Source organism: Caretta caretta, chromosome 27 (genome assembly GCF_965140235.1).
Source record: "Caretta caretta isolate rCarCar2 chromosome 27, rCarCar1.hap1, whole genome shotgun sequence".
NCBI classification, from domain to species: Eukaryota; Metazoa; Chordata; order Testudines; family Cheloniidae; genus Caretta; species Caretta caretta.
Genome location: NC_134232.1, coordinates 12608452 through 12632851, shown reverse-complemented (window position 1 = coordinate 12632851; position 24400 = coordinate 12608452). Strand labels below are relative to the sequence as shown.

The window sequence follows — 24400 nt, the reverse complement described above, 5'->3', positions numbered from 1 at the left end:
AGGATTACTTTGCCCTGGCATTCGCGGCTCTCCTGGATGTACTCCCAAAGCCTTTGCAAAAGGTTTCTGGGGAAGGCAGCCTTATTGCGTCCTTCATGGTAGGACACTTTACCACTACAGGCCAGTAACAAGTACTCGGGAATCATTGTACAACAAAGCATTGCAGTGTATGTTTGCTGGCGTTCAAACAACATCCGTTCTTTATCTCTCTGTGTTATCCTCAGGAGAGTGAGATATAATTCATGGTCACCTGGTTGAAATAGAGTGCTTTTCTTCAGGGGACACTCAGAGGAGCCCATTCCTGCTGGGCTGTTTGCCTGTGGCTAAACAGAAATGTTCCCCGCTGTTAGCCACAGGGAGGGGGGAAGGTTGAGGGGGTAGCCACGCGGGGGGGGAGGCAAAATGCGACCTTGTAACAAAAGCACATGTGCTGTGTATGTAATGTTAACAGCAAGGTTTACCCTGAAAGAGTGTAGCCACTATTTTATAAAATGTGTCTTTTTAAATACCGCTGTCCCTTTTTTTCTCCACCAGTTGCATGTGTTTCAATGATCACAGGATCTTCTCCTTCCCAGAGGCTAGTGAAGCTTAGAAAGAAAAAAAAAAAACGCACTCGTGATTAAATGTTCTCCGAGCTCATGCTGTCCTCCCACACTGACAGAGCACAGACGAATGCGTGGAGGCAAATAATGTCAGAGTGCAGGAAAGCACAAAATGACCGGGAGCAGAGGTGGCGGGCTGAAGAGAGTAAGTGGCGGGCTGAAGACAGGGCTGAAGCTCAAATGTGGCGGCAGCGTGATGAGAGGAGGCAGGATTCAATGCTGAGGCTGCTGGAGGACCAAACCAGTATGCTCCAGCGTATGGTTGAGCTGCAGCAAAGGCAGCTGGAGCACAGACTGCCACTACAGCCCCTGTGTAACCAACCGCCCTCCTCCCCAAGCTCCATAGCCTCCACACCCAGACGCCCAAGAACGCGGTGGGGGGGCCACCGGCCAACCAGCCACTCCACCACACAGGATTGCCCAAAAAAAAGAAGGCTGGCATTCAATAAATTTTAAAGTTGTAAACTCTTAAAGTGCTATGTGGCATTTTCCTTCCCTCCTCCACCACCCCTCCTGGGCTACCTTGGTAGTCATCCCCCTATTTGTGTGATGAATGAATAAAGAATGCATGAATGTGAAGCAACAATTACTTTATTGCCTCTGCAAGCGGTGATTGAAGGGAGGAGGGGAGAGTGGTTAGCTTACAGGGAAGTAGAGTGAACCAAGGGGCGGGGGGTTTCATCAAGGAGAAACAAACAGAACTTTCACACTGTAGCCTGGCCAGTCATGAAACTGGTTTTCAAAGCTTCTCTTATGCGTACCGCGCCCTCCTGTGCTCTTCTAACCGCCCTGGTGTCTGGCTGCGCGTAACCAGCAGCCAGGCGATTTGCCTCAACCTCCCACCCCGCCATAAACGTCTCCCCCTTACTCTCACAGATATTGTGGAGCACACAGCAAGCAGTAAGAACAGTGGGAATATTGATTTCGCTGAGGTCTAAGCGAGTCAGTAAACTGCACCAGCGCGCCTTTAAACGTCCAAATGCACATTCTACCACCATTCTGCACTTGCTCAGCCTGTAGTTGAACAGCTCCTGACTACTGTCCAGGCTGCCTGTGTACGGCTTCATGAGCCATGGCATTAAGGGGTAGGCTGGGTCCCTAAGGATACATATAGGCATTTCAACATCCCCAACAGTTATTTTCTGGTCTGGGAATAAAGTCCCTTCCTGCAGCTTTTGAAACAGACCAGAGTTCATGAAGATGTGAGCGTCATGTACCTTTCCCGGCCATCCCACGTTGATGTTGGTGAAACGTCCCTTGTGATCCACCAGAGCTTGCAGCACTATCGAAAAGTACCCCTTGCGGTTTATGTACTCGGCGGCTTGGTGCTCCGGTGCCAAGATAGGGATATGGGTTCCGTCTATGGCCCCACCACAGTTAGGGAATCCCATTGCCGCAAAGCCATCCACTATGACCTGCACATTTCCCAGGGTCACTACCCTTGATATCAGCAGATCTTTGGTTGCGTGGGCTACTTGCATCACAGCAGCCCCAACAGTAGATTTGCCCACTCCAAATTGATTCCCAACTGACCGGTAGCTGTCTGGCGTTGCAAGCTTCCACAGGGCTATCGCCACTCACTTCTCAACTGTGAGGGCTGCTCTCATCTTGGTATTCATGTGCCTCAGGGCAGGGGAAAGCAAGTCACAAAGTTCTATGAAAGTGCCCTTACGCATGCGAAAGTTTCGCAGCCACTGGGAATCGTCCCAGACCCGCCACACTATGCGGTCCCACCAGTCTGTGCTTGTTTCCCGAGCCCAGAATCGGCGTTCCACAGCATGAACCTGCCCCATTAGCACCATGATGCATGCATTGGCAGGGCCCATGCTTTCAGAGAAATCTGTGTCCATGTCCTGATCACTCACGTGACTGCGCTGACGTCGCCTCCTCGCCCGGTATCGCTTTGCCAGGTTCTGGTGCTGCATATACTGCTGGATAATGCGTGTGGTGTTTAATGTGCTCCTAATTGCCAAAGTGAGCTGAGCGGCCTCCATGCTTGCCTTGGTATGGCGTCCGCACAGAAAAAAGGCGCGGAACGATTGTCTGCCGTTGCTCTGATGCAGGGAGGGGCGACTGAGGACACGGCTTACAGGGTTGGCTTCAGGGAGCTAAAATCAACAAAGGGGGTGGCTTTACATCAAGGAGTATTTCAGGCAGGACTTCACGGAGGGTTCCAATAAGAAATAGTGCACCTAAGTTATTGTTCTTATTGGAACAAGGAGGTTAGCCTGGCCTCTGATTGATACATGGCTAGATTTACCTCGCTGCACCTTCTCTGTGAGTGACTGCAGTGTGACCTAGAGGAATGAGTCCCCTAGACAGGGGAGGAGGCAAATGAATACAAAACAAATCTGGTCTATTTCTTGTTTTGATCCACTCCATCTATCTTTTACATCTTTTGGCTGGCAGCAGACGGTGCAGAAGGACTGCATGCCATCCACATCTCATGGCTGCTCAGCAGAAGATGATACAATAGGACTGCTAGCAATCCGTATCGCCTGTCTGCTCACCATATGACAGTTCAATAGGACTGACTGCAGGACTAAAGAGAATGACCTGGTCAAGTCACTCCAAATTTAGTCCCTGCGCCCATGTCTGCACCTCAGACATGACGAGGACGGCTACCAGTCGTACTGTACAGTCTGCTGCCAGAAGGCAATGGGTTGCTGCTACTGTGTAGCAAAGCCGTACCGTGTCAGCACCCAGGAGACGTAGGGTGACGGTTACCTGAGTGGGCTCCATGCTTGCCGTGGTATGGCGTCTGCACAGGTAACTCAGGAAAAAAGGCGCGAAACGATTGTCTGCCCTTGCTTTCACGGAGGGAGGGAGGGAACGGGGGCCTGACAATATGTACCCAAAACCACCCGCGACAATGTTTTAGCCCCATCAGAGTGCTCCATTGTGACTGCTCTGGACAGCACTCTCAACTCAGATGCACGATTGTTTGCGGTTGCTCTGACGCAGGGAGGGGCGACTGAGGACACGGCTTACAGGGTTGGCTTCAGGGAGCTAAAATCAACAAAGGGGGTGGCTTTACATCAAGGAGTATTTCAGGCAGGACTTCACAGAGGGTTCCAATAAGAAATGGTGCACCTAAGTTATTGCTCTTATTGGAACAAGGAGGTTAGCCTGGCCTCTGATTGATACATGGCTAGATTTACCTCGCTGCACCTTCTCTGTGAGTGACTGCAGTGTGACCTAGAGGAATGAGTCCCCTAGACAGGAGAGGGGGGGAAGCAAATGAATACAAAACAAATCTGGTCTATTTCTTGTTTTGATCCACTCCATCTATCTTTTACATCTTTGGCTGGCAGCAGACGGTGCAGAAGGACTGCATGCCATCCTCCTCTCATGGCTGCTCGGCAGAAGATGGCACAGTACGACTGCTAGCAATCCGTATCGCCTGCCTGCTCACCATAAGACGGTTCAATAGGACTGACTGCAGGACTAAAGAGAATGACCTGGTCAAGTCACTCCAGATTTAGTCCCTGCGCCCATGTCTGCCCAGGCGCTCCCGACCTGGCCAGGAGCACCTCGGACACGACGAGAACGGCTACCAGTCATACTGCACCGTCTGCTGCCAGAAGGCAATGGGTTGCTGCTACTGTGTAGCAATGCCGTACCGCGTCTGCCAGCACCCAGGAGACATAGGGTGACGGTTACCTGAGCGGGCTCCATGCTTGCCGTGGTATGGTGTCTGCACAGGTAACTGAGGAAAAAAGGCGCGAAACGATTGTCTGCCCTTGCTTTCATGGAGGGAGGGAGGGAACGGGGGCCTGACGATATGTACCCAGAACCACCCGCGACAATGTTTTAGCCCCATCAGGCATTGGGATCTCAACCCAGAATTCCACTGGGCAGCGGAGACTGCGGGAACTGTGGGATAGCTATCCACAGTGCAATGCTCCTTAAGTCGACTCTAGCCTCGGTACTGTGGAAGCATTCCGCCGAGTTAATGCACTTAATGTACTTAGAGCATTTTCTGTGGGGACACACACACTCGAATATATAAAACCGATTTCTAAAAAACCGACTTCTATAAATTCAACCTTATTCCGTAGTGTAGACATACCCTAGGGGCTTACACCTTTTTAAAAAATGTACATTTCTAAAAGAGCCAAACCATCAAAAGGTGGAATTCAGTTTATCGCCTTCTCATTCCAGCAGAGCTGCCAACTTCTATTTGGACAATGTCGACCTGCTTGGTTTGTGTAGCAATGAATTTAGATGCTCCCTCCCTGAGACAGGCCAACAGCTGGCTTATTGACTCTGAAAGGTGAATTCATGCTTCATTTTTGGCACTAGTTGTGGTTAATTTAGACATCTGTTTTGCCAAAATAGCTGCGTGCCAATAGTTTCTGTACTATCTAACATGATGGCATCAATAGTCCATTGAGAAAGGGCATTCATACGTTAAGGCAAGCTGCCAATTGACTTTTGAATGTAGGCCAAACTCCACTGGGAAGTCAGAAAGAGTTTTTTCCTAGAGAAATGGTGGTATCTACTAGTTTCCTAAGGAATTTTTACTCCACAAATATACATTTCTCTGGCTTGGTCTCCCTGGCCCTAAGGAGTTTGCCTTTTCCAAATTGGTTCATAATAAGGTCACGCAGCTTTAAAATCCTCCCCCTCATGGTTTGATTGCCTTCTGTTCAGTCCCCGCTCTGCTGCCCCATAATCTCCTGCCTTGTCTCAGCATACAGCGCAGTGGCTTTACATCTACCTCCATATTGATTTCTCCTTCGGTAGCTTTATTTCTGCTCCAAATGAGTGAAGAACAGAACACAATTGAATGGCTCACCTATTGGAGGCTCAGCAAACCGTAGTCTGTGTCTACTTGGTCAGGCCATAGGAACCAACTTAATAGGAAGGGAACAGAGCTTGACTGTTTGCCAGAAGCTGGGAATAGGCGACAGGGGATGGATCATGATGATTACCTGTTCTGTTCATTCCCTCTGGGGTACCTGGTATTGGCCACTGTCGGAAGACAGGATACTGGCCTAGATGGACCTGTGGTCTGACCTAATATGGCTGTTCTTATGACTTGAATAGGCTGGGTTGAAGGTCAAAGCGATACATTGGATGGTAGCCTTTTGACAGCTGCATATCTTTAAAGGCCTCATCCAGCTCACCTTGACGTCAAAGGCAAAACTCTCAGTGTTGTCAGAGGAAATGGTGGTGGTGATGGGAGAGAGTAAAGAATCTCTCAGAAAATCCTGACTGGATTTGAAGAAGTTGGAACGATAGAAATGTGCTGGACGTTTCTTCATAGAATATATTTTGGCGACTTACCTTGCTGTAGACTCTGCTAGTACTACCAGAGCAGGCAGTATCCTGCCCTTTCACAAAGCTTTTCTGAACCCCTTGGTCCTACTGTTATTGAAGAGTGGTCATAATTTGTTGCTTTCCAATGGAATTACTTAATCTCTCTCATAGGAAACAGATTTGACTTGGGTTAATGCTGATAATATTTAGATAAGTGTCTGCCTCTCCCCCTCCAATGACTGTTTGAACAGAAGTTAAACGGCATGGATTATATTCTTGCTGCCACTCCTCTGTGAGGGGGGAAAAGGCAAGTACGACAACATAGCAGTCAAATGTTAGCAGATGTATTTCATCAAAATAAATATGCTGTGTAGAACTTAAAAGCAAAATGAATATTTTCATGGTTGTTTGAAATTATAGCTGATTTTCTTCATCCAGTAAATCAAAACTAGAAGAGTCTTCATGCAGATATACTATTAAATAACCTGCTAATTTTTTTTAACCAACTTCTCAAGGTTTGATTCCGACTGATAGCTATCTTTATTAGCCTAGTAAATAACAATGTAGAGCTGTACAGTGAACTAGAAGGATGTTTTGTACAATATTTTTATGCCCAGAGTCATATCCTCCAAAATAATTTGGAACAACACCAAGAGGTGGCTCTCTTTAGTAAAAAGAAAAGGAGTACTTGTGGCACCTTAGAGACTAACCAATTTATTTGAGCATAAGCTTTCGTGAGCTACGAAAGCTTATGCTCAAATAAATTGGCTAGTCTCTAAGGTGCCGCAAGTACTCCTTTTCTTTTTGCGAATACAGACTAACACGGCTGTTACTCTGAAACCTCTCTTTAGTAAATGAACGTTGCTATATGTAGGATCTAGAAAGGACTAGTTAGATCTCTTCCAAACTTCTGAAAGCACAGAATGCTTCCCTGTTGTACAGTCTCATTTTAAACCAGTCATGGGATATTAACAAAAAATGTTTGTTTTAAATAGGGTTGGATTATCTATGCTTGGGTTTTTATGTTCTGTTTCTACTGTGCAGACTGCATAATTCAGATTAGGGTGAGGAGAAGTCCAGTATTTAATTATGACCCATACTGTGTGTGTATTGGAGGAGGAACCCTGTTTCATCATTGCCTAGCCATGCAGGGCAACCTGTTTTTCCCCTCTAGCAGTTTCTCTGAGGAGAAAAGCCTGTCCTTGGAGTTACATTGGAAAACGAACTTCAGGGCATTCAGTGTGCTCCTGTGTTCTCTCCAGCAACTGTGAGGTGCTACAAGCTTGAGCCAAGTTGTGAAGCAGCCAATGTGCACAGCAGAGCAGTGACTTGCTGAAACAGTATTCGTTCATAGTCTGATTCTGCTGAGTCGTTCTTTGGTATCAGTGAGAAAAGACTAGGGGAAAAGTAGTGCAGACAGCATTTAGAAGTGTCTTTTTTGCCTTTTAAAAAAAAAAAAAGAGTAATCTTATTATCTATTTAAGAGTGATTTTAAATTTGTTTGTCTTCCATGAACCTAGTCATTGTCAGGCAACCACTCCCAAGCAACCAGTCTAGCTTGGGCAGTCAAAAACCCTACAAGAAGAGTGCAGGGAGGCTATTGAGGGAGGTGTGGCAAGAGAAATGAAAAGTAAGATTAAGAACCCTGTAATCTCCATATATTGGACCATACAGAGATGGACTTTTAGGATCAGGAAAACTTTTCATGTGCTTTTATTTACTCTGACCTCAGAGGTGTACCCTCAAGGGCGAAAGGGGCAATTGTCAGCCATGTTAGCATCCTTTATACCTTGGTTCCTGTTTCTGGAATATTTATTAATGGCTTGGAATTTCTATGGAGGAAGAAGAATTATAATTTGTGAAAAGTGAGCTTGCCTTATGGTTTAGCTGTGGTTGTGTTCTATAGATACTTGTGCTTCATGTAACAAGAATCCAGAGAGACAATAAAAGTATTTTGCTCGCTTCCAACATGCCCGTAGTCCTCACATGACGGCTGATACATTGGCTGATATCTTCCCTCAAATTAAGTATGACATTTGTATGCTGAGGATTTATTAAAAGATTTCAGACAAGGTATTGGATTCCTTTCTGAACACCCAGTACTGGAGTCAGAGCTGAGTGTAATAATGAAATGCATGTTAGCACCAGAAAATGAGGTTGAAAAAAGCGGTCATACTTCCAGTATGTCGGTGTGGACCCTACAGCAGGTGTGCATGTGCCTTGTGCATATGAGATTGAAATTTTCTGATTAGCAGAGTTTGTTGTCCTTCATGCTTCTGTGTAAGGGCATAAAGGATAAATTTCAGAGTGACAGCCGTGTTAGTCTGTATTCCAAAAAGAAAAGGAGGACTTGTGGCACCTTAGAGACTAACCAATTTATTTGAACATAAGCTTTCGTGAGCTACAGCTCACTTCATCGGATGCATACTGTGAAAAGTGTAGAAGATCTTTTTATATACACACAAAGCATGAAACAATACCTCCTCCCACCCCACTCTCCTCCTGGTAATAGCTTATCTAAAGTGATCACTCTCCTTACAATGTGAATGATAATCAAGTTGGGCCATTTCCAGCACAAATCCAGGTTTTCTCACACACCTCCCCCCCCACACACACACACCCACAAACCCACTCTCCTGCTGGGTTTGTGGGTGTGGGGGGGGAGGTGTGTGAGAGAACCTGGATTTGTGCTGGAAATGGCCCAACTTGATTATCATACACATTGTAAGGAGAGTGATCACTTTAGATAAGCTATTACCAGGAGGAGAGTGGGGTGGGAGGAGGTATTGTTTCATGCTTTGTGTGTATATAAAAAGATCTTCTACACTTTTCACAGTATGCATCCGATGAAGTGAGCTGTAGCTCACGAAAGCTTATGCTCAAATAAATTGGTTAGTCTCTAAGGTGCCACAAGTACTGCTTTTCTTTTTGCATAAAGGATAAAGTGATTGCAACCCTCCCTCAGCTCCTTCTGACTACCTGTGGCAGTGAGATAGAACTTGGTAAGTCTCCTATCTGCTACTTTTCTTTTGAGCTTCATACTCCTCTTCTAGACAAGTTCTGTCATAACCAGCCCTCCTGCACCCCCCCTTATTTTTGGTTACTACTTTAATTTGGACCTTCCTGAAATAGTGCAGAAAGTGGTCTAAAATTTTCATCTAGACCAGTCAGTCAGCCTACCTTAGTTTTGGGAAAAAGAATGCTCTGTGCTGGGAGATGAGAAATTGCACACCCTAAAAGATAGGAATTATTTTGGTGAAGTTCTCTGGCCTGTTACACAGAAGGTCAGAATAGATGATAACAGTGGTCCCTTCTGGCCTTGGAATCTATGAATGTATATTGAAAGGACCAAACAATTCAAACTGTCTCCCTGTCTGTTTATAGCCATAGCCAGACATTTTAAAAGTCAAGCCATCTCTTCACAGAGAACATTGAAATGGATAACAGCGTATCTCGCTGTGTTAGCTGGCTGGTGAGCCTCTCACTCCACCAGGACACAAGCAGTGTCCTCCATCTGCTTCAAGAATGTGCCGGTATCAAATCTGTAAGGTGGCAACTCACTGACCTTTGTTAAACACCATGCCTTGGACTTGGCTGCCAGGTGAGCAGTACTTCAATCGCTGTTCAACTGATTCAGCTTGAACTCCTCATTCCCACTGTCCTCAGGAGATGTTGCTTGCAGGTGTCCCACAATGGGGTCAACACTAACACCGAAAGGATTATTACTTACCCTGCAGTAACTGTGGTCCTTCGAGATGATATAGTCAATGTGGATCCCACTGCCTTCTCTCCCTTCCCACTCTTAGAAATCCTCAGTTATACTGGCCTTTTTTATTGCAAAGAAACTGGAGGAAGGTTGCCTGTGCTCCATCTTTTATGCCCTTGGATGGGCGCATGAGGCAGCCCAGGGTGATGCACTGCCCCAACGGATACGCTCGGCCAAAAAGAGAGAAGAATCCTCTTGTGCACAGGAGGCCCATGTGCTCCTATAGCGAAATCCACTCGGACTCTGATGTCTTGAAGTGTTACAGTTACTGTAGAATAAGTAAGTGTTCTTTTCCCACCCTGCTGTGGGCTGGCTGCCAAAAGGGTATTTGCAATGTTGTTGTAGTGTTGGTCTCTGGATAGGAGAGACAAAGTAGATGAGGTAGTATCTTTTATTGGACCATCTTCTCTTGGTGAAAGAGACGAGCTTTTGAGCTTCACAGAGCTCTTCTTCAGGTCTGGAGAAAGTAACCAGTGTCCAAGCTACAAGGTGGGTCGGATTGTTAAGCATAAGCATCATTGAGGCATGACAGTGGCTGTCTCCCTACTCATTCAAAGCTATCTGGCTACACAACTGTCCATACATGTGGAAGAGCCTGTTTATGTAAACGACTGTCCAGATCACTGCAGTCAGTAGGGCTTCCTCAATGCTGCGTAGAAATGATGCTGGCTTGCGGAAAACAGATGAATTATGGGAGTTTTAGTTTGACCCAAGCCACAGACTTCTGGTTGGCATTTCACACTGCATCGAGAAAAATCATAGAATATGTAGAATCCAGTGGAAGAACACTGCACCATGGGATATGTGCCCAGAATGCTGTGTGGGTATTTTAAAAAAAAAAAATGCAGAGCTTTGTGCATGCAATGATTCACAAGGGAAGTAACTTAAGACAGCATAAATAAAGCTGTGTAGAAGCACTCTTTTGCTGTAGTTATAACGGGAAAATACACTGAAAAACCTTTCCCTGGTAGACAAGGCCTTAACTGCTTTGCTGATAAAACACTCAATGCTCTGCTGTAGGCTTCTTATTGTTCTGTCACACCCATGCTGCGCTCCCCTCTCTCCTCTGTCCAGGAAAGAGCTACTTAAGAGCCTGTGCAGAGTTGCTGAGCACCAGAGGTCACAAGGTTAATGAAAACAAGGGCTTGCAATCCTATTTCCTACAGCAAAGCTAAACAAAATGGCTAATGAGGGTGACCTTCAGCATGTTGACAAATGAGACCTCCAGCGAGGCACACGTCTGTGAATTAATTTTTGTCTGTCTTTATGAGAAGTGGATGTGATAAATAGCTTATTTCCTTTCAAGGTAGTCAGCAGACATGCTTCCACTGATAATGATGTCAAAGTTTTTCACTCTCTTTTGATAATGCTATTTGCTGTAGCATATCATGTCATTCCACACTGCCAGTCTCCACTTCTGAAAAATTTCAAACCCATGGCTTTGCTACTTACAGATTACCTTGTGAAAATAATTGTACTATCTTTGAATACAAAGCATGGACATTAATGTTCATAAACTGCTTTGTCCTGCTGGTTTGTTGGCGGCAGCAGCAGCCTTGATAACCCCTCCTAATTCTTACATGATGTAAAGTGGAATTTGTCAGCAGTACATGTTTGTTCATTATTTTAAGTGCCTTTTCCCCCCAGCTTTACCGCTGACTTAGATGCAGAGAATAAATTGCACAATCCCAGGCTGTGGATGCATTTCACAATTAATATAAAACAGTTTCTGTAACACATTAGCCCAGGGATCTTGCCAGGCTTATAAATCATGCAAAGAAAAACAAACTACCCACAATATTTTCCAAACTCCGAGTGTTTCCCAAACCTTGCTTTTGCCCCCTTCTCCTGAGTTAACCAGCCTGTCTTTCCACCTCTTACACCAAGACCAGAGGTTCTCAACCTGCGGACCTGGGCTGCTTGCTGCCCAATCAGCACACAGCAGCGGCCCATGTGACATCCTCAGGGCCATACAGATAATATTGGATGCAGTCCACATAACACATTGTGGGACGCATATGGTTGAGAACCACTGTCCTAGACCCTCTTGGGGAGGTATGAACTGAGTCTTGCAGGATCTCCTTGAAGGTCACTGTATTCAGGCTCTCCCAAATAAAGGAAGTAAGTGAAGCCTAGAACAATGGACACCTTACCAAGAACACCGTGCTGCCAGCCCCCTCCTACTTATGCTAAAGGACTGTTCATTTGAGCACCTTATGGTCCCAACTGTTGCAGTATCTGTGTCCACCAACCTGGAAGCAGTAGGCAGAGAGATTTGTCAATCATCCACTTTATATAAAGGTACTACTCCACCCCCTTACTATCAGTCTTTGCCTCTTCACTCCTGTTTCTTTTCAGTTTTAGCTTCCTCTCTAGCCCATCTGGAGAAAGATCAGAAGTTGGTGAGGCTTGGGAGTGAGAAGGAGTTTTCTGAAGTAAACTAGGGGTGAAGGAGGGGAATAATTTGCTGGAGGGTTTCCAAATCCTTGCCCAACTTCTACAGTGCCCTCAGCTCTCATCCCAGGTCCTTCCTAGTTCAAGTCTGGCAGTAATTATGGCAGCAACTTCCTGCTGCGTTGGGGTGCATTGAGTCTTTAGGTGCCCCATCTTTCCTGGGTTAGCTTAATGCTCGGGAGCATTTATGTTTGAAGTTCTATCTTCTTTGTGGCACCTTGAAACTCTTTGATGTGTATCGGCTACATTATCTAACCAAATTCCTCAGTAGCAAAGCCTGTATAATAATCACAGCAGTTTTAAAATATTACCTAGATATTTCCACAAGAAAACTAATCCTGTTATGTAAAAGGGAAAAAATGGATGCCTCAAGTGTGTGCAGAAAATTCTGGGATTTAATAGTTCAATTGACCCACAAATCCCCTACAGCCACATACAGTAGACAAAATCTGGGGGTAAATAGGGTTAAATTAGTCATTGATGTTTCTAACCTTATATAAACACTTACTCCAGTAACAAAGGCACCTTGAATGAAAGTAAACGGACCATACCTTGTAAATAGTTACCTGTCAGAGTAACAAAAAAAATAGCTTATCCCCTTAACCCTTATATAATGCAAATGTTAACAAGTTTCCTTCTTTCTAAAAACTCTTCAATTTTAAATATTAATACACACATTTCATATATGCATGGGTATGTGTACTGTCTTTTCTCTTAACTAAATACGTCTTATCTTTGCAATAAACTATTGACCGAGTGATAAATTCAATTTTATAGTTGCCATCATGAGCATTTGCTGTTTAATGTCTTTTTGATCTCTATTTGATCCAAACTCCAAATGTTCCCCAACCATGCTTTTGCGCCCTTCTCCTCAGTTAGTCTGCTTGTCTTCCCATCTCTTACTGCTAGACCAGTGGTTCTCAACAGTGTTTAACACCTTATTTCTTCAGAGTTTAAGTGGATTTTGTACTTCATTTGTATATGTTTAAATGACTTGAGAGTAGAAAAACTGAGCCCAGTGAAAAATAACAAAGTACAACAATCTGCTTCTAGGATTCTGATAAATAGGGCAATAAGTAGATGGACTTCTATGCACCAAGCTGTTCAGAATACTTAGGAGTGCCCTCATGCAAAGGAATGGCATTCCATGTAGGAGTGACCCAGCCATCTCACTCCTAACACACGTGACCTAGACAATTACACAGGCACACTAATGAACTCGGCTGACTTTATGCAAATTGCACTTACCTTCTATTTCAAAGCAAGATACTCCTTCTACCTCATCCTTGGGGCATGAGGACGACAATGCTTTTAATCATTTCTCATATTGTAGTACTTAATTATCACAGGAAATTATATATAAATTCCTGAAGTGGGACCAGATCCTCATATTTTACTGAGGTGTTTAACTTGTTATTCACTCCACTGAGTGCCATCGGAGCTATGCAACTGTTAAGGATAAAGGGATTTTTCACTGGTAAACAAACAGATTTTGTACAACTGTTCTCTTGTGTTGAACTATAACTCTTTATCCTGCTATTTCCTTAACGAATTGAACATTTCTGACTGCTGAGCTACAAGGTAGCAGGAAGCGTCTGTTTCGATAAATAATCATTTAGTTTACTCTGTCAGCAAATACTACAAGGTACAAGATTAAATATTTCATAGCAGTCCAATATCTGGGACTCTGCTTTCATTTGTTAACTGCTTGTTCTGCACTTTTATTTGCAGTCAAGCTTTCATCTGCATTACAAAGAAGTTCTCTATCTTCAAGCTTTTTTTTAAGCTTTCCACTTTTTTTATTTTTAGATGCAAATAACCAAAATACCTTTATTTATAAAAAGTTTCTCTTTGTTTTCTTTACAGAATATTCTCTTTTCTGGATGTGGTCACTCTGTGTCGTTGTGCTCAGGTTTCCAGGGTAAGAATCTTTATGTATCAGTTAAAATCTATCAGCACTATTCTTCTTCTTCTTCTGACTCTGACATTTCCAGATTGCCCTCTTTATCTCAGATTGGGAAGAACATGCCAGCAAACTCTGTTCAAAGAATGTCTCAGCTATTTATACATATTCCTCTTTCTCCATAGTTAATCTAGTGATGCCAGGAGTTTCTGGTATTTCCCACAGCAGTGAGTGGGTTTGAATGTCTAGCTATATCCCTTTGGTGGCAGCTAAGGACCTATTGAAGAAGAAAAGTCAGCTACATCAATACTTTAAAAAACATGTTTTCTGAACAGTTTTTAGATGGGGTACAGAAGGGCTGCTTTAAACAGGGGAAAATGTTCAATTCACGTTAGCTGAATGATGTTTTTAAATGAGTTGTGCTAATATCTGGGCTTTGAATGCAGATGTACCATGTTCATGAATTAAACTTTAACACAACAAAGAGAACCCAATGAACAGTTATCCTTCTGCTCCAATGTAGCTGATGGAAATATAGATGGAAGGAGACTGGAGTATTTCATTCAGTGTTTAAGTAGTAAAGTAGTTCGTAACTTCATGCAACTCAGCAAACATAGTTCAACTCGAGACTCCTTGAGGGAAAATGGGTGTGAAACTTCCACTAACTCGAATGCCAATTCAACCGGAGCTACTAGACTTGTTTTATGGACTCTTGTCCAGAATTTCTGCTTTTTATCTTGCTATCATCTAATAAGACACATCTTGTTCACAGAAAAATTACCGTAATGAATCATCTAGTTCTAAATGCTTATATAAAAATCCTTGTCTGTGGAGTCACTAGTATATTGGAATTACCTTATTGGCTGATCCCAGTATCCACTGACTCTGTAGGAGAAAGCTGAATAGTTTTGGGTCCACTTGATGATACGCTGTCCATGGACTTGCTTTTCTTAATGGTAGCCCTCAATAATACAAAAATGATATTATAAATTGCTTTTATTTGCAATTGAAGACACCACCCAGCCCCTAGACACGATGGTCATAATCATGTGTTTGGATCCTACTAGATTTTTATGCTAAGGATGACTTCATTTTCTCAAAGGAGCAACTCTGGCTATTAACTGGCTCACATAGGCTTCCAAAGGCATTTACCCATCTTATCTATTATTCCCATTTTGTCACACCCTTGCCTTTTCACTGGGCACCTGTGAACACATTGGAGCTCAGAAAGACAGATGACATGCAGCCTTCTTTTAATGTGAAAATATTGCTCAGTCTAGCCTGTACGCAAATGTATAGTACTCTCACTGGATCACACATTACAACGTGCATTGTCTGACTCTGTACCATGAATTAAGTCCACTGGCACATTTCTTTTCCACTTCATATTTTCCTGGTTTTGGGGGGAGTAATTAAATGAGAAACAGGACATAAAAGCAATATCACAATTGAGATTTTTAAATGCACAGAAATCAGACAACTCCACTAATACCATTATGGTTCCATCAGCTACTGTAAACTCTACCTCCTTGTGCATGCAATATGCAGTATTTCATCATACTGTAATGGTAACTTCAGTGCATGACTTGTGTGATTGGGTATTATGAATAGAATGAAGGCAGAGTTACAGGTGTTGTGAGAACGTAACTTTATATTTTATGACTTATGTATTTAAAACTGCAATCATATCATTACTTTAATGTACCTTTTTGCATTTAATAAACACAAGCTACAGGCCTCCAATTACTTGTTCTCACTCACAGGATAAGTAATACATATTTTTAAAAGCCTGTCAGTTTCTTCTCTTGAAAAAATCACTTTTTAAAGTGAACAAAAGCGGTCGCGGTGCTACAGAAATGTTTTGCAAAGTGCATTTTATTAATGAGGTGAAACTTTAACAATGGATTCTTCTTTGGAGGACTCTGTGTATTCCCGCTTGTGGAATATGGCATCTCTGCCATAGAGCTGTGGAACTGCTTTATAAAACCTTGTCCCCAGGGGAAATGGGAGAGATCTCATGCAAAGTCACACTTGCCCTACTCTACGGGCATGCCCCCCCCTCCTCCCTGCACCTGCCTCAGTTCCTGTGCAGCCTAGTGTAAACAGAACTTACTTTGTGGCCTTGGTCTAGCTTATTTTTCTTGTGGTTAGAGTAGCATAGGATAGTTTAGCTTACACATCTTGTCCTTGTAACCTTGGGCCCCTCACCTGGGCCATATTAGGACACCGACCCTCATAAGGGCTTCAAGAAATGCACTTGGTAGTCATACTAGAGCCTGACTCCTGAGGCCAGTGCCTTCTCTGTCTGCGTGAGACTCTCTGGTAACCCAGTGTGCAATTTGCCATGCCATCATCACTCCTTGCACTAGAAGAGAGAAGCTTCGAGCTGTGGACTCATCTGGCTTCTCTATGCCTACACCGGATACTCTGGGCTTATTGAGGGTACTGAAACCAGTCTCTACGCCAAAGACCTCTGCAGAGGACCCAAGACTCATTTTGCTGCTCCGGCCTTGGCACCACCTTTTATATCCGTCTCAAGGTCTACATCTCCTCAGCCCCATTGCCCAGCACCACCAATGCCAGCTAAATCAAAAGTGGCACTGAGACCAAACCTACAGTGTGTATTAAGGCCTTCATAGCCATGGTGAATTCACAGGAAGTGCTTGTCTTGGCATATCATGCTTATTTGGTACAGTTACCCTCAGCCCTGACTCCAGACCTATCTTCTAGCAATGATGCCTCTTTCTCAGCATTGCAAGTCCATGCAGAAACCATCAGGGTAAAAGTAAGGAGAAGAGGAAATGCACTCCTGTGAAAATCATGACTGGCATGACTCTAGGGATGGGGGTGTGTGTGTGTGTGTGTGTGTGTGTGTGTAAGTAAGAAGAGCAAGGAGATAATAGGAAGCTTTAGGGCTTCAGCAAGGTTGCAATGTCATCCTCACCCCCTTTCTGCTCCCATAACCCCAGTTTGTGGAGAAATACTGATAAGTGATGAAGTTTTGGAACTTGGGAGACACTAACTTGACATATCAAATAGCTTTATAGTGGAAGAACCTTTTATGAAAGTGGATTGGACTTACTAAGGAGAAATGCCCAAAACTCCCTGAAATTTCTTAATTCTTTTTTCTGAGAAGTTTAATTTTTAGTGTTGATTGAATCTTTTCACTTAATGGCCTGTAGGAAATTAGTCTCTCCCCACAGTGCATACTCTCAGTCCTTTCAAAGCAGGAAGGTGCTTCTCTTGGCAGTGATAGTTTGTTCCAAATATGATGGAGTTTTTCCATCATTCTGAGGTAATCTTTGAGATGCAGAGACTTCCAATACAGGTTCCCAACTACATCTACCTGCACTGACCTTATCATGGAAATCTGGTCTCAAAATATTATAGATGTGGCAAATAGTATAAGGAAGCTAACCGTCAATATATTAATTATAAACTCTCCCTGTTTCCCCTTCTTTCCCTCCCTAGCTATTGAAACCTGCTTAGTCCCAGCCATCCTTACACTTACTAATTTATATTGCAGTATCACCCAAGAGCCCTAGTTGGGTTCAGGGTCCTATTGTGCTATACATGGTAAAAACACATTACACAAAGATGCTTTTTGTGCTGAAGAGCTTTCAGTCAAAGTATAAGATTAGATAACAGGCAGATGCAACAAATGAAAGTGGGGAGCACAAGATAACAATGAGAGAGTTATGAACAGCATGAGGAGCAGTGGGGTCACACACATCAAACCTTTGCACTGTAGGTACTGGGCACATTTATATAGTCGTCCTCCTCTCTCCCCCCTCCCCCCCCCCCCCCGCTTCCAATAAGGGTCCTCTTAGCATATAGAATGCACCTAGGTTTTTAGGAGTCCTCCCCATGGAGATATAGTTAACAATTTGAACCTTAAATATATAGTCTCTGTGTGTTAAAGTCCATTGTTCTTTGAGTGGCCTCTGCATATTCCCACTTGTAGGATCAAGGCACCTGTGCCACAAGCTTCCAGAAAGCAGTGTCCATTGAGGCCACTCGTCTCATGCCCCCATCCTAATGAGTTCTGGGAGTATGAAAGGGGGAGTGGCCCCAACTACCCCTCAGTCCCTTTCTAAATGCCAAAGATGCAGCAAGCTCAGATCGCACGGTGTCCTCGACACTTTTCCTGTCAGTGTTTTTCTTTTTTCTCTTTCTACCTTTTTGAGGCAAATTTTGTTTGTACTGAGTTATCCTTTAGCTAGGTTTTTCTTTTAAAAGACATGAGGAAATGCCTGTTGAGCATGGGCTTTGTCAGGACACAGGAGCAGATTGGGCCTGCTCACAGTGGGGAGGTTCCTCCAGTCAGCTAAGCTGACACTGAATAAGTTCGCAGTCAGCTTCAATGATTGTCTTGCAGGAATGGGTTTGGCTGTCTCTCGCACCCATGCACATGGGAGGCATCTCAGGCTGGTCACTATAAAAGTCTCTGCGTCTGTCCAGGTTGACCTGGATACCTAGCTATGTGCCGAAATTGGCTCTCTGGCTGTTGGATTCAATTTCCAATGGATCTGGATCCGTAGAGCTCAGGTCCAGCAGCCTAGTGTGGATCTAGGCCTGCAAAACCAAGATCTGGTGGCTTAGCATGTATCCAGAGCTGTAAAATCTTGATCCAGATCTGGTGGCCTACTATGGATCTGGGAGCTGCAAAACCTGAATTCAAACAGAGCACAGATCTAGAATTACCCCCACCCACCCTGGGAAAAAAAAAGCCATGTTTGGCTTTGGATCCAAATGGAGGTAGGGCCAGAACTTGAATCCAGATGGAGCAGTCACACATGAAGGACTGCTGAGCACAGTTGCCGAGAAGGGGTCTGATTACCTGGGATCTAGCCAGCATGGGGAGCTGACATCTGTTACTGCTGAGTCACTTGTCTAAGAATTCTGTACCACTGAGGCCCCAGATCTGCCCAGGTCATTGGACTCTGGTGTTACACCACCACAATCCTTGCAGAACTGCTTGCCTGACTGATTCTGTGCCCAACATAGTGGCAAAAGCAAGCAGATCAGTTTGGAGGCCCTCACAAACTAGAAAGGGGAAATGCATTGCAAGCTTCTAATCAGGTCTGGAATGGGGGGGTCTCTGTTACAGCATAGTATTTTCACATTGTGCTTCCTGTTCAGTCGTCTTCAGATGCACTTGTTGGATGCGCTGCTTACCTGGGTGAAGGTTTTCCCCTCTCAATGCTCCATCTGTCAGACCCTTGCCCTGGAGGTGAGAAAAGGAGGATTGGTCTGTTCTTAAACTTTTTTACTATGAGACGTTGTATAAGCCAATTTACTTAGTTGTGGAATTGTCAGTTCCCCTTGGTTCTGGGTAGGGACTGTTGAGGTTCTCTTGGGCTCCCAGCCCATTCCTAAAGGCCGGTTCAGCTTTCCAAGAACTTAGAGAATTTACAAGAATCTGACAGGCTAAGAACTGATGCCAGGCTCAGAGGCTCCCTTAGGTTGTGAGGGTGCTATACCCATCACAGTTCTATCGATTCTGAGATTCACGGATCCAGAGATTTCTTTGCAACACAGCCTGTATACGAGGAACAGGATGCAGTGTCCCAGGATCCATCTGAGGCTCCGGAAAGGATGGCCTATTGACTGAGTCACTTTGCAACCCGTGAATTCAAAGGCAAAAAAAGAGATACTTGTTTTAAAAGGCGCATTGCCAAGGGTCAGCAAATAAGATGCAGAGCACTGTAGGTCCTATTTTACATTAAGAGCTTTTTGTGAGGGATTGTGATATTTCTTGAAGCTGACATCATAATATTTGGTTGGATCCATGTGTCTGAGCTCTTATAGGAGGAAATTCTGTTAGAACATTATTGGGCTCTGGGCTACCTACCTTCAGTTCTAAGCCAGAAAGGAGACTTTTCAGGTCTGCTTCCGGTTCCACCATGGAGTACGCAGCGTGTAGGATTGGGTAGTGTCCTTTTTTTAGCCCCTTGTATGGGTTCTAGAAACACATAGGGGTGCCCATCCTTAGCATTACCAAGCTTTCCTTGGAAGAAATAGACTTGGAGTCTAATGAAGCAGTTGACTCAGCACTTTTGGAATTCTCAGTAAACATAGCTTTGATTCCTCTCATCTTGGAAGGAAAAGCTGCACATAAGGGTTGAGACTTCCATCACCTACACTTAGTGGTGTGTGAGATTTGTTTCCTGGCCACAATGTGAAAGAGACTTGATACCTATTGTATAATGTGGACAATAGGACTGTGTCGCACGGGGCAAAATGCTGTCTGGCTGTGCTAACTCCCTAAGATTCATCGTGTTCACCTCTGGGTTCCAGAAACAGAACTCTCCTATTTTCTGAATGGTACTAGTAATAGCACCCTTCTGTGCCATAGTCCTGTATCTGTCCCTTTACACATAGCTTTGACTAGAGTAAAAGAATACCTCTCTCAGTAAAAATGTGCCCTATCATTTGGCCATGCTCTGGCAGAAAGTGTTCCATTAAACGCCTGGCTGTCATGACTACTCGCTGTGAATGGTTGGGTATCTGTCTGTGTGTAGACAACAGTCTAAGATGTCGTCTGAGATTTCCACCTCTTTCAGACTGCTAGAATGTCTTTGTTCTGGGCCTCCTTTACCTGCCTCCCTGAATGTATCCTACATCTGCATATTCAGAGGAACTTGTTATTGTATCAGGCCACAGCTTATCTACATGTTTCCCAGTCCCTTGGAGAAAAAGAACTGACAGTCTAGGAGCCAGTCTGTCATGGTCCAAAGGTTGCTCATCTGTTTCACAATTATGACTTCACAGGGCTTCATCTTCCTGGAATTATCACTCCTCATCCTGGACAAAGGGAGTGTCCTTGGCATGCCGTCGCTGTGTCTTCATGGCATCATGTTGCATTACTGATACTGGAACTATACATGCGTTTAGCAAAAATGTTCCCTCATTTAGACTTGTTTTGGGGGAGCAAGATTGGTTGCTTCTCCTGCCCTGGCATCCAGAGCTGATGCTTGTTTGGCAGTTCTGCATTCCTTGTTTACCTACAACTCCGCAGCCTCCTTTCCTGGGGGTTGTACTGCTTGCTAAACTCCCACAAGTGGGACTATGCAGAGGCCACTTGAAGAAGAAATGAAGGTTGCTTATCTGTAACCAGAGATCTTCAAGATGAGCCTCTACATAGTCTCACTACCTGCCCACCTTCGAGTCTCAGGTTAGGAATTCCTGAATTAGTGGTGGTGGTGGAGGGACAGGAGGTTAGGGCCACTCCCCCTTTCAAATCCTTGGAACCCTGGAGCGGGGGAGAAAGATGAGTGGCCCCAATGGAGGCTGCTTTCCAAAAGGTTCTGGAAGTTTGCAGTGCAGGTACCTTGATCCCACAAATGTGAATATGCAGAGGCTCATCTTGAAATACTCTGGTTACAGGTAAGTAACTTAGCTGGCTGAAAACAATGTATGCTCTACAAATAGTCTCAGTTGCTAAAGTTTGATTCCTGATCTAAAAATAAGACAGAACCTCAAAAAAAAGAAGCATCTGATTTTAAATGTGCAGAGGTGAGGAAAGGCTAAGTTAAGGTTCCATCTTTGACCTACCTCCTTGTTATTGGACATTGTAGCATGTATGATGTATAGCATCTGTTCTGGGGCCTATTTAATACCTATGTGAATTAGGGACAGACTCTCTCCCTTCATTCTGAGTATTCTTGTTTTTCACATTTTAAGCTGGCTCTGTAATAATCCCTTTTAGCTTTTTTTTTGTGGTTAAATAGCACAAAATTGGTGCCAAGCAAAAATTCTAAACGCCGTCCATTGTACACTGATTGGATTTGTTTATATCCATGCTCCAGGTCACTTCAGAAATCACAGATATACATATGTGAGACTCTTAGTGACTTGTAACTTTCATGCTGGAGCTCACATGAGCAAACTATCTTTGCTTGTGACTCTTCAGCATTCTTCTTTGCTGCTGTTGCTAGTATGTGGAGACTGGTGTTTGTTTCCTTTTTCACATCCCCCACTTCACCTTCTGCTTGATGCTACAGTGATGTCATCCAGTGTGTGTGACCCTTGGTCAGTTTCTCGGGATTCAGCTGTCACAAATCCAGCATTGTGACGTGACTGAAGAATTGAGTAGAAGGAAAGGATGGGAAATCAGGGAACTTGGAGAACTGGTGATTGAACACAGCTTCACTGAGGAAGCAGAAGTTCCAGAAAAAGATATAGTGAGTGAGTGGTCTATTGTTTAAGGCAGAGGGACTAGCTGTCAGGCGGTCCAGGCCTGTTCCTGGCTATGCCACTGACTCAGTGTGACCTTTGTCAAGTCACCTGTGACCTGATATTTTTTAGAGGTGCTGAGTATCTACAGCTTGCACTGCTATCAGTGGAATCAGTGGATGCTCCACGACTCTGAAATCAACCTGCTAGCCTCTGCCTCTTTTCCCCTCTGTGAAATGTAGAACATGATACTCATCTGCCTTGCACGGATATTAAGAGGTTTAATGTTTGTAAAATGCTTTGGGATCCATATGTCACCCCTGTATATGTTCTCCAATTGGAAAGCTCTTTTCTAAAATACAAAATAAAAAGTCCAGTGTGTGGCCCATAAATGGAAATATCGTTTGTGTGCGGATAATCTCAGTGATACCATGGACTTGCCTACCTAAGTGTTCAGTGATATATGAGGAATTAAGAGCGCACTGTGTAGGTGTGGTAAGTCTTATCTGAACTGAGGATATTGCTGACCTAAGGGTTTTTCATCTGTTGCAGTAATTTATTTGGTGCTTTTTCACTTGAGATACAGTGTTGTTTCTAAAAGGAACAAATTGTAACTAGATTCCCACTGGCATTTTTTTTCATATTAATCATGCACTGACATTTTTTTCCCCAATAAAGGCATGGAATGTTCTGGCCCTGGATGGCAGTAACTGGCAGCGAATTGACCTGTTTGATTTCCAGAGGGATATTGAGGTATAATTAAGTGACATACAAACCCATTTTTCTTGTTTAAAAACGTAATTACAGTATGGAATAGATTAAGACCCCCAGCATAATCCTTTCCACCTTCCCTGGAGATAGAAATAATTAATTTCAGTTCTTCTTAGCTTCAGGGAGCCTTTATAGTCTTGGCAATTCATTCAGCTTTTGAAAATGGACAGAACTATTTAACTGTACCAGGAGTGAATGGTATTTGTGTGTGTACATGTACACTTATTTGAAAGAAGCAGTTTTTTGTTTACTGAGAGAGTAGAAATAACTGGAGTAAATATGTGCTTTTGCTGAAAGATATTGCTGGTGGGTATTGGTCTAGATTTTTCTCTCCAACTCAATATAATCAAGTATGGCTTTTATCTAGTATACTTGGACTTACATCATTAAGACACTAAATTTCTCTCTGTCTCTAGTGTCTGTTTTCCTTTGTTGGAAATGGAAACACAAATCTGGAAGATGCCAGAGGTTTCCAGTTCTGAGTTAGTTCTAAAAGATGTACCTCTGTGGGAAGGCCTTCTTGTAACTTTGGATAAATCTGTTAGAAGTGAACTATGGAGTCCATGTAGGAAATGATAACTTTGTGCCTCACGTTGTCATACCATTCTGTAAACTAAAGTCCCTATATGCTTCCTGGCTGAATTTTCAGAAACAAACTAAACTAAAACCCTTATCAGATTGTTACATTCTCATTTTAAAAATTATTTTTTTGGAGATGGGGAGAGGAGAGCAGCATTGTAGATCAACACAAACTGAAAAACATAAGAATGGCTTGTTTGATGTCCTGGTGGAAGCTGCAAGTTACACAGCCTTTGTGGACAGAAGCGTTAAAGTACTCTCTCTGCCAGACATGTCTAAGCATCTCATATAGACGTAAAGGAACTGGCCTCTGATATGGCAAATTGTGTACCCGAAAAATCTGGTCTAAAGGCTCATGGTGTTTGGGAAGTGCCCTGAATGTTTGAAGGAGGGAAGCAAATGTGGTTCTGCTCTCTACAGCAAGTCTTTCTTGAGACATGTGTCTGTTGATTAAGGGAGAAAGTAAAACTAGTAAGAGCATTCCTAAAGTTCTCTGCTGGGATAAGACTTCACTTTAACACAGGTGCAGGGAGGTCATTGGAGTTCCCTGATCCAAGGTAGGAGGAGAAAATAAGGAAAGAACTTTTCAGCCATGGTGCTTTATCTAGACGGTGTAAGAAGGAGAGAGTAATGCTGTGAATTTTAAACTAGGCTTTTCCCTTCTTGAGCAGTTTTACATGGCTTTAAAGTCTCCCCATTCTCTTACTCATCTGTGTTCTAAATATGTATTTGTGCACTAGCATTGGCTTATATTTTAATACAAGATGCTCCAAAATGCTGCTGTTCCTTAACCTAAAAAGACATTCTCAAGCTGTCTAAGTCCTAAATGTTGTATGCTTTAAGAAAGATAAACTTGCAGCTTTTACGTTTTCTTTAAAATAT

At 43.7% G+C, this 24400-nt stretch overlaps 1 protein-coding gene across 6 annotated transcripts in view; it reads left to right on the top strand.

The window, feature by feature from the left end:
- Nucleotides 1–24400, top strand: part of FBXL20 (F-box and leucine rich repeat protein 20) — a 72884-nt gene that overhangs the window by 21471 nt on the left and 27013 nt on the right. For 5 of the 6 annotated variants that reach the window (XM_048830479.2, XM_048830482.2, XM_048830483.2 and 2 more), the window contains 2 exons: nt 13954–14008; nt 22847–22921. In XM_048830479.2, the coding sequence (XP_048686436.1) occupies nt 13954–14008; nt 22847–22921 (130 nt within the window). The remainder of the gene's footprint in view (nt 1–13953; nt 14009–22846; nt 22922–24400) is intronic. The other variant, XM_048830481.2, reaches the window with a different exon arrangement.